Here is a 12,864-nt window from a genome sequence, read left to right as displayed (position 1 = left end):
AGGAATAGAGAAGTGATTGTCCCACTGCATGTGGCACTGGTGAGGCTGCACGTTGAGTACCCAGTTCAGTTTTGGGTGCTGCAGTATAAAAAAAGACATTGAGGTGCTGGAGAAGGTCCAAAGAAGGGATCCAAAGCTGGTGAAAGGTCTTGAGAATTAATCTTATGAGGAATGGCAGAGAGACTTGGGGTTGTTTAGTCTGAAGAAAAGGAGGCTGAGGGGAGACCATACTGCTCTCTACAACTATCTGAATGAGGTTGTAGAGAGGTGGGTGTAGGTCTCTTCTCACAGGTTACAACTGATAGGACAAGAGAAAATGGTCTCAAGTTATGCCAGGGGAGGTCTAGGATAGACATTAGGAAAAACTTGTACACTGAAATGGTTATCAAAGACTGGAAAAGGTTGCCCAAAGAAGTGATTGAGTCACCATCCTTGGATGTATTTAAAAGCCATCTAGGTATAGTGCTCAGGAACATGATTTAGAAGTGGGCATGGTAGAGTACGACAATGGTTGGATTTGGTGATCTTAAAGGTCTTTTCCAGCCATAATGATTCTGTGATTTTAATTATTTTGTGATTTAGGAGGCAACACCCCCTATGACTAATTTAAGAGGAATCCTTCATAGTGGCCAGACTAGAATGAAGTGACAGGAGGTCATTTACTTCAGTAGGACATTATTGAATCCTCCTTCAAATCTGCAATGTAAATGGATTTAGATAGATATAGAGAGTAGGAGAGGAACAATCATGTGTGCATTGCAGACTGGCTGAGTAAGAACAGTAATTTTCCTCTTTACTGGAGAGCCGAGTCTAAGGAGGAAGGGAGGCCATTTTACTGAGAAAAAAGTACTTGTATTACTTATGCTGAACTTTAAACTCTGCACTCCTTTGCTGGGCTTCAAATGTCTTGGACAGTGCAATCTCTGTAACATTAGGAAGGCTTAGGAAGGCAACTGACACAACAGTTTTTCTGTTTGTTTGAAAAAAAAAATGGAAGAAATAAAATGTGTGTGTGACTATGGAAAAATCTGGAGGGTGTAGGTGAAGTCTTACAAATTTAGTGAGCGTGAACTGGCTATTTTAAGTGAAACCAACTTTTACTGTTGCTGTTTCTCTGGTGAAAACCACTGAAAGATATTTAACAGTTGTAACAGTACAATTTAGTCTGAATACATACCTCAGCCTGACTGAAATGAAGGTAGCCTCATGGTCTTTATGCAGTGAATATTCAATCTTCGCAACAGAAATCAATACCTTCTCTGCATGTAAATGCTCATCTCACACAATGCCAATAGAACTTTTCTTGTAGACATATACAGGAAATATGTGATATAATGTGATATTACCAATTAACTCAGTGTTTTTAGGACCATTTGCATTGATAGCCACTAGCAGACGGAACTTCAATCCTATTTAAAATTCTATGGTCTCACAGGAAATTAATCATTATTCCATGGTAGAAATAGACGTTGAGTGCAGGAGTATGTTCAGTTTCAAACAGTTGGTCATTACATGAAGAAGGGATGTGTACTGTTCCTTAGACCATCAAAATAGCCACAGAGGAGTTAGCAAGAATAATCCCTTAACCAGGATTCCTAAGCAAAATGACAGTACGGCAGACTGTAATTTCTGATTATCTGAGTTTGTACAGGTTACCTACAGGCTTACACTTTGATGCTCTCTACAGAGGAAAAAATAGTTGTGTATATTTGCCTTTCTCTTCCTTTGAGTTTCCTTTTACTTAAGGTTTCTTTTTAATACTTTATTCCTAAGCACCATGAATGTTTCCAGTCCCAACAGGATAAATTGAATGAAGCAATAGCATTGAATTGCTGTTGAGCTGTTGAATTACCATCCAGCTTTCCTTTATTTCCCTCCATTTATTGAACACCTACTGTTCCATTTCTTAAAGTTTCTTTTTCTGTTCCTTGTTACTTATCCCACTGCTTTGCTCACTCTTTGTGCTTGTGTGACAGAGACAGAAACAAATAAAGGCCGTTTTTGAGATGAAAAGTCCAAGCTTGCTTTTCTTGAGCTTTTGTTTACCTGTTTCTTGCCAGCATGAAAACGAACTGATCACGGTGTGGCTGCCATTGTAGTGTGATGGCCATTTTGGTTTTATACAATGCAATTTCATACATTAAGCTCTCCAGAATTCACAGAAACCGATGTCCTTTTCCTTCAAGTCTTGTAGTGCTTTGAACATCATTCAATTCACTTTCTGAATGCTGAACAGCAACTAAGAATTCCTTTATGAGAGACAGTAAGGAATTAATCCCAAACGACTGTTTATTTAAACAAAGAGAGCAAATGCAAAATCAGAATTATTTTCTCAGTCTCTCTGAAAACTGCAGTTAGAGAAAGGGTAAAATATAATTTAAAGTAAAAAGATGTTTCCAGTGACTGACAAGATTGTGATTTATTCTGTTTTCAGGGTGGAGCAGAACATAATATTCCAGTGGTCATTTCCAAGATTTCCAAAGAACAAAGAGGTGGGTGTCAGATTTATACACTGTGTTTTGATGTGCTCCGTAAAGCAAGGAGATTCTTTAGGAAGTGTTAAATAAATGCTATTGATTTCTCTCTCCATGTCTCTCTCATTTCTTTCTCCATGTCCTCTCTCCTTCTCAGAACTGTTCTCTGAAAAAGTACAGAATTTATATTTGGAATATTTTGTAAACAGACTTTCAAGATGTTTGTTATTTAAAAAAGAAAAAAGTTCATGTGAAGCATTATTTTTAAGGAGAGAAATAGGAATGTATTTTGAGAATGAAAATATTTTTTAAATTTAACAAAATGTAATGATTTTGTGACTTTTATTTCCAAATGGTTATTGCCAGGAAGCTGTAGCAGATCAAATATTTGGCCATTAAAGCATGGCAACACAAGAAGAGAATGTATGTCTTTTTCTGCTGGTTAGTAGGGTAATGCTCAGACAGAGGTGGGTAATGGCAAAACCTTGATAATACCCCTGTATTATTTCAGCATTAGATGCTGTGCTGTGTAAACCTTTGCAGTAGCTCACACATAGCAAAACTGGTACTGCATAAGGTCTTAACCATACTTACTTTTAGTGCATGTGGAGCTGGTGCTGAATCCCTGTATTGTTTTTAACTGGCAATGTTTTGAAATTACAGGAATGGTATAATATGTGCTAGGAAGATAGATAATGATTGAACAGCTCATGATGTGTAGAAAGATGAGAGATGGAGACTGGGAATCAGTAGTAGTACAGTGTATTTAAAATCTCTTATGTCTGTGTATATTTGTGTACATTTGTGTAAGGTCAGAAACATAAACTTGGAAGCATTTCCCACCATCTGTAGTGCAATAGTTCTAGGATCCTTCTTCCACAGAATTAAAATGTGCCAGCAGGGAAAATAACAAAAAAAAATCTCATATTCAGCCACATAAGTAAAGAGAGCTACAGAGGAATCAGCATAATGGGAACTGAAAGCCAGCCTTGAGAGGCAGATGTGAAAGTTGTATGTGGAAAGGCTATAGAGTAGCATGGAATGAGACCCTAAGGAAGGCAATAAGGTTAACCTTAAGTAGTTATACTTGTGACTCCATTCTTTTCACTTTACGTATAAGTATGTAATACAAAATAATGTGGCATATATTACCTACACTAGCTATTAAAATGCTATTAAGCACTGCAGGAAAAACAGAAATGGAGGCTTGAGTTTAATTGAGCCCACAGAAGTGCACGCTGTTTTCTTTTCTTTTTTGCCATAATTTTTTTTACACAGTAGCTGATGCATTGTTTCTGACCTCAGTATCTAGCTGAGATATAATCTCAATTACTGTTTTCAATAAAAATACTGCTAATTTTGAGAGAGCTAGTTTTGAGGGGCATCTCTTGTACAGAAGGAGACTACTGCCTTGTGGTGCAGCAAGTGTCATGTCCATACTAAGGCTTTTTGATACAGAAAATGCAGTTTGACCCAGAGCCTGTACCACAAAGCTCTGCAGGCTTGATTCTGCCCTCTTCCCAGTTGACTCCAGCTCTTTCTTTGGAACTCTAAGCAAGAATGTGACATTTGAAGCAATTCTTAAAACCAATGATGCACATAAGGTATTTGGGCTAGCACATTAGGTCATATAAGAAGTGTTGGAAGAAAAATAATAGTGAGATACGCGTTTATTTCAGAAAAAAAAAATTAGAATGTTTATTCTCCAGTAATTTAAGTATCCTTTGTTACATCTAGGTAATAAGATCAGTTGTTCAAACAAATACTTGTGTATCATAATTTATGTCATTATTTATTCCAGTTTTACAACTCATGTAAATAAGTAAAATTTTTTTATCAAGTCCTATTCTAGCCTTTTCTAGACAGTGTCTTCTCTGATGTTTTAGAATACTATAGATTAATAGTCCCATACAATCTGTTAACATTCCTTAGTTTTCATGTTAGAGTCTATTTATTTCTTTACAGACATTTGTTACATTTCTTGTGTATTTATAAAGTGTATTTACATTAGATAGCTCTGTGACACAATGTTTGTATGTAAAAATTGCAATTGTAGAATTAGATTTTGTAAATTACCTTGTGATGTATGAAGTATAGATTTATTTTAAAAATCAAATTCTGTTTGGCTAACGATTTTGCACAGTATACTGATTGTCTAGCTCTTCAGCATATATAGTGTTATATAGCATAAATATTCCACCACTGATCTTATCAAAGATGCAGGATCTAAAGTATCCTTTGTAAAAGCTTAGAAGTTAAGTTTGTCATTCATAAGTAGCTCTGGAGCCTCCATATTGCAGCCTAGTCCTGCAGCCATTTTCCATTCAGAAAAGTATGCCATAACTTGCCATAATGGTCTGAAAGGTGATCGTGACTGATGGAAGATGTTTCATAGCCTTGTACTTGGGCTAAGTAGACTCTTTCATTGTAACAATGATATGCCATTATCTGGGGTTTAAAAAAAAATAAATCCATATAATCTATTTACAAGTTGTGTGGGGTTTTTTTAAATTAAGTTTGCATTTAAATTTTTAAAAGATTATGGAAAAAATAAATTAAATAGGAATACATGTGCAAGAAATTTGGGATGTTTTATACCAAATGAGTGAAAAATATGCTTTCTGTTTTCAGCGGAACTTTCAGGTTTGCTCTTTATAGGAGATGCAATTCTACAGGTGAGTAAACTTGCAAGTTTTTTTGTTTATGTTTTTCTAGAAAAGTGAAATGAAACCTATACTTATGAAATGTAGAGTAAGTCTTCTCTTTTATCTTTTTGATAACAGATTAATGGAATTAATGTGAGAAAATGCAGGCATGAAGAAGTGGTGAGCTTTTCTGTATTTAAGTCTACTTTATGTCTTTTGTAGTTATTGAGATGATAGTGTATCTTGATAGCAATGTGCTGATAGCAGTTATATTATTGGTTTTCATAAGCAAATATGACTGTACCATCTAACATGGCAAGCAACTGAGACCTTAGTGCAATATCTTCTTCATAGGTTTGTTGTAGTTGCTGTTCTCAGGTAGGCTTTTCTATATTAAAAATGATTACTTTATTATGCAGATTTTAGCTGTACATATTCCAGCATTTCTTCTTCTAGTTTATAGCTATCAAATTTCAGCAGTGCTATGCCTTTCTGGCTGTGTGAGGTAATTTTAATTTCAAAAGCTGTAATTTGCACTGTGTTGGAGTTTTGTTGTTTGGTTAGTTTTAATCCTATTGAAAAATTGAAACAAAACTATTTGTCTGCCTTTCATTCCCTGGCTGTTACTTATAAGGATGCTCTCCTCCTTTGGTTAAGCTGTTATCAGTACCAGTGTAAAAGAACAGTGTATTAAGGAGATTCCTTCTAGGGAAGCTGTGTGTATTTCAGGGCTTTATTGTAGGCAGGTGCCCTTGGTAAGTCAGCTTTGCTAAAAGTATCACGTACTTTCATTATATTTGATTTTTTGACTCTTCTTAAATACTTTCAGAAGTAGGAAAACCCATATTTCATAAAAGAATGCCAGAAATGTGATTACCAAGTTATTTTTCTTTGAATCCTGTGTAGCTCCATAGATTTTGTACCTGTGTTTTTACAATAATGTAACGATGTTATATTCAAAAGTTTACTTTTCTAAAACTTACTTTGCTAATTCAAGGAGTTAATAAAGGTGAAGTTCTTATGAACAAGTTAGTGCAGGCTGAAAGATTAGCTCACTGCACTATTCCTCCTCTCAAAGTGTTTTCAGGCACTGGTTTCGCATTGGAAATTTGTGCTGCAAGTCATGCTTCATTCTTCAGAGCCTTCACCATGCCACCTTCCTTATACACAGGCTAATTACTTGTATTTATAGTACTTCTAGGCTTTGGTTGTACAACAATGATCAGATTTTAATCTTTTACAAGTGTTTGAGGCAGATAAATTTTACGTCTTGATTTATTTAAATTAAATCTTTATTGCAAGTAAGAATAATTCTTAAGGATTAAGAATAAGTATTGAACAATGTTTTAAATAAGATAAAATGTCTATATTACATTTTATAAACTAAAATATGCAGAGGAGTTATAAATATAAAATAAATATAAAAAACTGAATTAACTCGGATAATCTAATTTTTTCAGAAACATTCACTATCACATGTTACATATTTGTGGAGTAAAATTGTTGTAAAGCCTGCTTTACTAGTGGTAGATATGGTTATGCATTGTGCACTAATCTGTAGGTTTAGCCATATCCCTGAGTAAAGGGAAAGTACATCAATGGGTCTGCCCACAGGAGTTAGAGGTAGGATTTTGTCTGCAGTATGCCTTCTGCAGTTTCAGTTGTTCTAGCCCTTCTGTCTTGCAGGTACTTAATAAAATACAGAATCTGTAGCTGTAATCTCAGGGTAACAGAGAAAACAGGAAATGTGTGGAGCACAGTTGCTCACAGCAGGGAGTCAAACAGTAGGGGAAACCTAATTTTCAATCCTTATTGCATCTAGGTACTTTTCAAATGGCTGTGCAAGGTACATGAGCTCAGAGCTTTGTTTCTTTTTGTTTTTTTTCTGTATCTAATTAAGACCTAGCAGGTATCATATTATGTAAGAATTTATTGGTGGTTTGGGTTGTCTTCATGCCATAGCAAATATTCATTGTAAACCAGCCAGGATTTTTTTTTCAGTGTATAAAGCTGAAGATACCCATAGAAGATTCAAACATGTTTCTGCAGTGTGCATCCTATGAATGTTCATTCTTTTTCTAGATCCAAAACTTCTTGCTGCTTCTAGAAACATTTTAAGCATATGTCATAACTTCATAGTTCCGCAACGAAAAGACCTCGTATAATCACTGCAACCTATTGTTTTACACTGATGATTAGCTGGCTCTGGTATTTCACTGTGCTTTACTGATAACAATACCATGAATATAAAATTATTTGAATTTCAAAATTAAGTAGTTTAATCAAATTAGTGCCATCTTTCATAGTAGGGAGAGTCTTTCCCCTATATATAGTGAACCTAGTTGGCTTAACATTTGCGGGCACTCCTTTGATGTCTTTATTATCTGCCATTAGGTATTAGATCTGGTGATGGTGTTCAGTGATGCACAGATCCTGTTACCCAAGGAATATACTACAGTCTGAAGCCTGAATATAACAGTAAGATAGTTAGATACATACGTACACGGATAGATAAGTAGATAGATTACTAGATAGGTAAGACTCTTATAAAACTGAATAGGTAAGTTTAGTCAGTTCTTAGTGTACCTTACTGGAAGCCTTTACATAGTTCCTTTCTGATATTCTTTTAGCATTGAGTTGCTGCTTGTAGAAAGTAACAACATTATTCATATCATGAAAGCACATTATGAGTTTCTATCAAAGGCTGAATGCCAGCTTGTTTGTCTTGGGATTGTAAAGACTCCCATCTGAGTACAGCATAACATTGCTTCAGTCTTAGTGTCCTCCTATGGAAAATAAATACATGCTCTCTGTGGTGAAATGTCAACATGGGAGGACATTGAGGGGAAAAAAATATCTAGCAATTCTCTTAAAAAATATCTCTCAACTGTATACTGGCAATTTGACTCTAAAATGCAGTGTGAACTTGAATGTAGAGGTAAGGAGAATCCATTTTATCTGTTAATTTACAAGAGTTTGTGCTCTTTCTACTCTGGATTTATTATTTATTCTTTTCCAGTAGTCTCTCCTTCACATTTTATAACAAAAATTTTTAAAGGCCAAAATTGAGAGTATGCATAGACAGACCTACAAGTTTAGGCTAATGAATATGAATAGGAATATATAATGAATGTCTAATGAATATGGTCCAACAATGCATAACTTGTCAGTCCACATACCTGTTCTTTTAAGGGCTCACAATGGATATGATTATTCATAGGGCTGATTATTCATACACTAATGTATTTGTATTCTGGAAACTAATATATCTGTAACCCTTTCCTCCATTTATTGTCCAAGCATAAAACATAAAAGATAGATAAGCAATCACCAAAATAACAATGTTCTTGTAGCACATTTTTGTATGGTTGTGGGTCTAGCTACTCCATCACTAGCAATGGACAAATTTTTGGGTAAGAGTGAAAGGCCCTGCTGTGAGCTACTATTGAGCAGCTTGGAGTAGGACAGTATGAGTCAACTCAGTTGCATACTACCAAGAATCTTGTGTTGGATCTACTGCTCTTACTGTTTCTAGGGTTATAGTGCACCAAAGCATCTGCGGCCCACAGAGAATGAAGTACTTCAGTCAAAAGAAAGCTGATATGTTTAAGATTATGTCTCTCTTCTTGATGCTGTGAATAAAGCATCTCAGGTAGTACCAACAACTATGATTATGTATCACTGGGATTTCATATGATTTTTGCATCTATTTTTCTCTTTGGAAATGAAAACAGAATCAAGTGAATATGGATATGAAATAATTTCTTATTTCTTGTATTTGGGGAAAATTCAGGGAATGTTTCTAATAAAAAATGATAGTTCGCATGTGCCAGTTAACGTGGCATTCATGCATTCCTTGGAAAGCAACATGAAAAGCTCATATAGACCTAGGGTAGGTATCAAGACAACATAGATTTTTAGACTTTAGTGGATTTTATGTAGAGCTAGGTACAACATGTAGCACTGTGTTTCAATTCAACCATCAGCTGCCTGTTGCATAAGACAGCTTTTTGCACCAGAAAGACCTGACATGGGATGTTGATGTGCACTGCATTGTATCTTTTGCTTCCCTTTTTTATCTGCATTCATAGCAGGGCTGTAGCTGTGGTAGCTCTCCATGAGTTTCATATATGAAACTGACAGTATAGGGGTTATAGTTGCTTAACTGCAATCATATGCAGCAGATGAAACTGTCACACTGATTTTTTTTTTATTTTAAAACTGTGGTTTCATTCAAGCTGTTTTTTAAAACCCATTATGAATAGTTTCGGTAATGTTGTACAAAATTGTTTTTAAGCAGAAGAGTGAGCATGTTGTATATTGTTAGGACTGGAAACCAAATTATCTCAGTTCTCACTCAATCTTGACTTTGCAGATGTGTCTTTTGGTAAATTATGGGTTTATGTTATCTTTTTTTTTTCCTTAACTGTGAAACAGAGACCTGAATTATTATATGATTTAGCTCACTTCAAAATCTGTTATAGAAAAGGATCTCTACATTAATATTGTGCTGTTTGGTGATAGTGGTAACAGCAACCTGTAAATACACATTACCACCTTCTCATATTATATGCAAGAGAACCTGTACTGTATAACTCATAGCACAGCCATTTAATCCTTTTACTTCTAGACTGAATTATGACTTTAAATATTGAAGTTGCATAGTCAGACCTTCTAAGAGAACATAATCAATCTGCAATTTGTAATTTCTGAATTTAAAAGTGAAATGTAAACTTTTTGAAAATCTAATATTTTCTTTGTAAAAAGAGGCAAAGTTACTACTTTTTGATACAGCTGCTGTTTTCTACTTGAGACTTTAGTAATAAAAAAGTGCTAACGTCACCTTAGTTCCCTGGTGCAATTAATGAAAACATCTGTTATAAGGTATTTAAAATGTCCTTGTTGTTCATGAAATTTGGAGCTAATAAGAAGTGAAATATTTCAACATTGATGTGAAACAAGTGTCCAACTAGTGGAAAAGAACCTAGTAGGTATAAATAAATAGTTTACTGTTTTTTTCCTGTGTGGTGAAAATTCCTTGAATTAGGATATATCCAGGAGCAGTATTCTTAACATTTATTAATCTGCTTTTTAGCTGTGGTTTTAGCCATGTACTTTCAGTGTTTAAGTAAATAATTTTTGTGCCAAACTCAGTAAAGGCTTGAATTTATTCCAGAACTATGATATTATACTTTTAAAATACATTAATTCATTGCTTGTTTTCGTAATTTATATTTTCATTTCTTTTTCTTAAGATACCTGTAGATACATTAGTCATTTTATTAAGTTGTCATCTTTTAAAACTAATTATGAGCACTACTAAGTTTTAGTAGACAGGGGTAGTCATGCTGCCATGACTAATACCAAGTCTGTATGATTAATATTATTATTTCATTTTTGTATAGCTGCAATCCTCAAAGCAAAAATCCATTAGGGTTTAGTGGGATAGAGTGAAAGATTGAATTACCATTTATGATGCAACATCCTTCAAATAACTGGCATTGGTTCCTCCTTTGTCATGCAGCTCTATTAATGCTGAAAGCCTGAGCTGCAAAGAAAAGAGACAATTGAGCAGGAGATTTAAAGTGTGTACCATGAGACATGCTTTGTTTGTGACCTCATTTTCACTGATATTTTACTGTAAAGACTCGGGTTTATTTGCTTCCTTAGGAAGCAAATACAAATAGTTTCATGTTTGTTTGTATGTGTGTTTTACTCTCCAGAAGACTTTTTGATGGATTTCCTTCTACAATGTCTTCCAGTTGTGAAGCTATAACTCAGTTTGGTACAGGGACTGCATTTTCAATGTGACTGGCTCTCTGGTAGAGCACCAGAGTCCCAATTATTTTAAATGTTTCTATGTGGTTTATATTTGAAAAGGCGTAGTCCAGTTTGGCTAGGTGTTCTGATTTTTTTTTCCTTGGACTAAGTACTCTGTAATGCTCTAGTGAGACTAGACAAGAATAGCACAGAGAGCATCAAAAGCCTCCAAAAGGCAGAGGAAATAAACATACACAAAGCACTTCAATTTAATGTAGGAAAAATGAAACCTTCTCTAGGAATGAAAATTCTCTTCCCTGGTCACTCTTAAAAAAATTTCATTTACCCATATGGACTAGAAATTACTCTCCAACTGGCAGCAACAATGTTTTCTTTAAACAGGTAACAACAATGTGGTGTAAACAGAAAGCAAATGTTCACCTCTAAAATGCAATCTCTATGTTTTTTATGGCTTGACATGGGCCTGAGAGAGCCATTGGACAAAATAGAGCATGTGTACTGATTTAGCTAGCCAGAAGGAATCATAAGTAAGAGGTATGCTCAAAGAAGTGCAAATGTGCACTCACATAAAGTCTTCCGACTTCTTTTTGCAGCAGTTACAATACCTGATTTAACTTCTCAGAATTGTCATTGCTCTGGCTATAGTAAAATCAAATTGATGCCAGGAAGAAACTTTTTATCCAGGGGTTATCTAACACCTGTACATATTCTTAGGTACTTTTTTTTTTCTCTACAATGGGTCTTTGTCTTTTGACAGTTTGTTCGGTGGAGGAGGAAGAGGAAAGGACAATGGACTCTATATATTTTTCAATAGTATCCAGTGTTGGACTGTTCCAGCCAGATACATGGAGGTTTCCTGATGGCCCACCCCATACTTCTCAGCCACTAGTATGGTACAGTATGGTACTGGTGTTTTGGTATCTGTTTGTGAGCACTGGGCCTATTTCTAGTTGTATACTTTTTTCTTAGTGTTGCCCTCATAGTACTGGTTTCTTTCTACAAGTTCAATTTGCTACTACCTGTTTCCTGTTAGCAGTTTTGCAAGACTGTGGCCAGTAAAACAGCTTGTAAGAGGTTCACAGGTCACAAGAAAAACTTTGGTGCGGGTGTGGTTACATAGGGATGAAACTCATAATTAAAAATTACAAAGGTTATCGATTCTTTAGATTTTAGTGCAGACACCTGCCGGAGTTGTTGCCTCCCTTTGCTGTTAGTACTTTTCTGAGCAAAATGGGAAATAATCAGTGTTCAGGCTGAAACAGTGAAAGCAGGATGATGATATATATCTTTAAAAGAGGCCTAGCAAATGTGCATAGCTCTGTTCCACTTCACGTACCCTTATCAAGCCAGTACTGATTCAGAATATTTCAAAGGTTCTAATTCTGCTGATTTTTTAAAAGTTCAAGGGAATGCTCTACATCAAAAAACTCCCATATTTTAGCATATTGGTGTGCAGCAGAAAGTACAGAGGGTATTTCTAGGTCCCCTGAAATACTGAAATGCCTTCTTTTCTTATACTATTCTGAGTATAATGTATTTACATATTAAATGGATTGACAGACATGTTTCACAAAATGCTCACCACATCTCAGTCGTCTTAAGGGTTTTTTTTACATCCTTTGTTCAGTTGTATTTACATGAAAAATCTAATACAAAACACATTCAAAATCCCCTGTCCATTTCAGGTCTTAATGTATTATTTCTGACTCACTGGTGAGTGATAGAATTTATTGTGATGAATGCTAACAGATAAAATGTTTTGTTTAAACGTCTTTCACCTTGAAAAAACTACAGGGTTTTACAGACTGTATAAAGCATCTTTCCATCAATCAACAAGTGAGGTTTTAGAGTAAAATGAATTGCCTGCATAAAATAGCAACAACAACAAATCTGTGAGACAATGTATTTTTTTTCCAGTTAAAACACTGGGAGATTTGGAATTTGACAATACAAAGACATTTAAA

The 12,864-nt window shown here is 35.1% G+C and overlaps 1 protein-coding gene across 1 annotated transcript in view; it reads left to right on the top strand.

Moving 5' to 3' along the window:
* SNTG1 (syntrophin, gamma 1) overlaps positions 1-12,864 on the top strand; it is a gene marked incomplete at its 3' end in the record, with an annotated part of 64,902 nt that overhangs the window by 29,379 nt on the left and 22,659 nt on the right. The window contains exons 4-6 of the mRNA XM_010180497.1: positions 2,435-2,492; positions 5,106-5,149; positions 5,258-5,299. Of these exons, the coding sequence (XP_010178799.1) occupies positions 2,435-2,492; positions 5,106-5,149; positions 5,258-5,299 (144 nt within the window). The remainder of the gene's footprint in view (positions 1-2,434; positions 2,493-5,105; positions 5,150-5,257; positions 5,300-12,864) is intronic.

Source organism: Mesitornis unicolor, unplaced genomic scaffold, assembly GCF_000695765.1.
Source record: "Mesitornis unicolor isolate BGI_N332 unplaced genomic scaffold, ASM69576v1 scaffold9543, whole genome shotgun sequence".
Taxonomy (NCBI): domain Eukaryota; kingdom Metazoa; phylum Chordata; class Aves; order Mesitornithiformes; family Mesitornithidae; genus Mesitornis; species Mesitornis unicolor.
The sequence above is the reverse complement of the archived record's forward strand: the minus strand, read 5'-3'. Positions and strand labels throughout refer to the sequence as shown.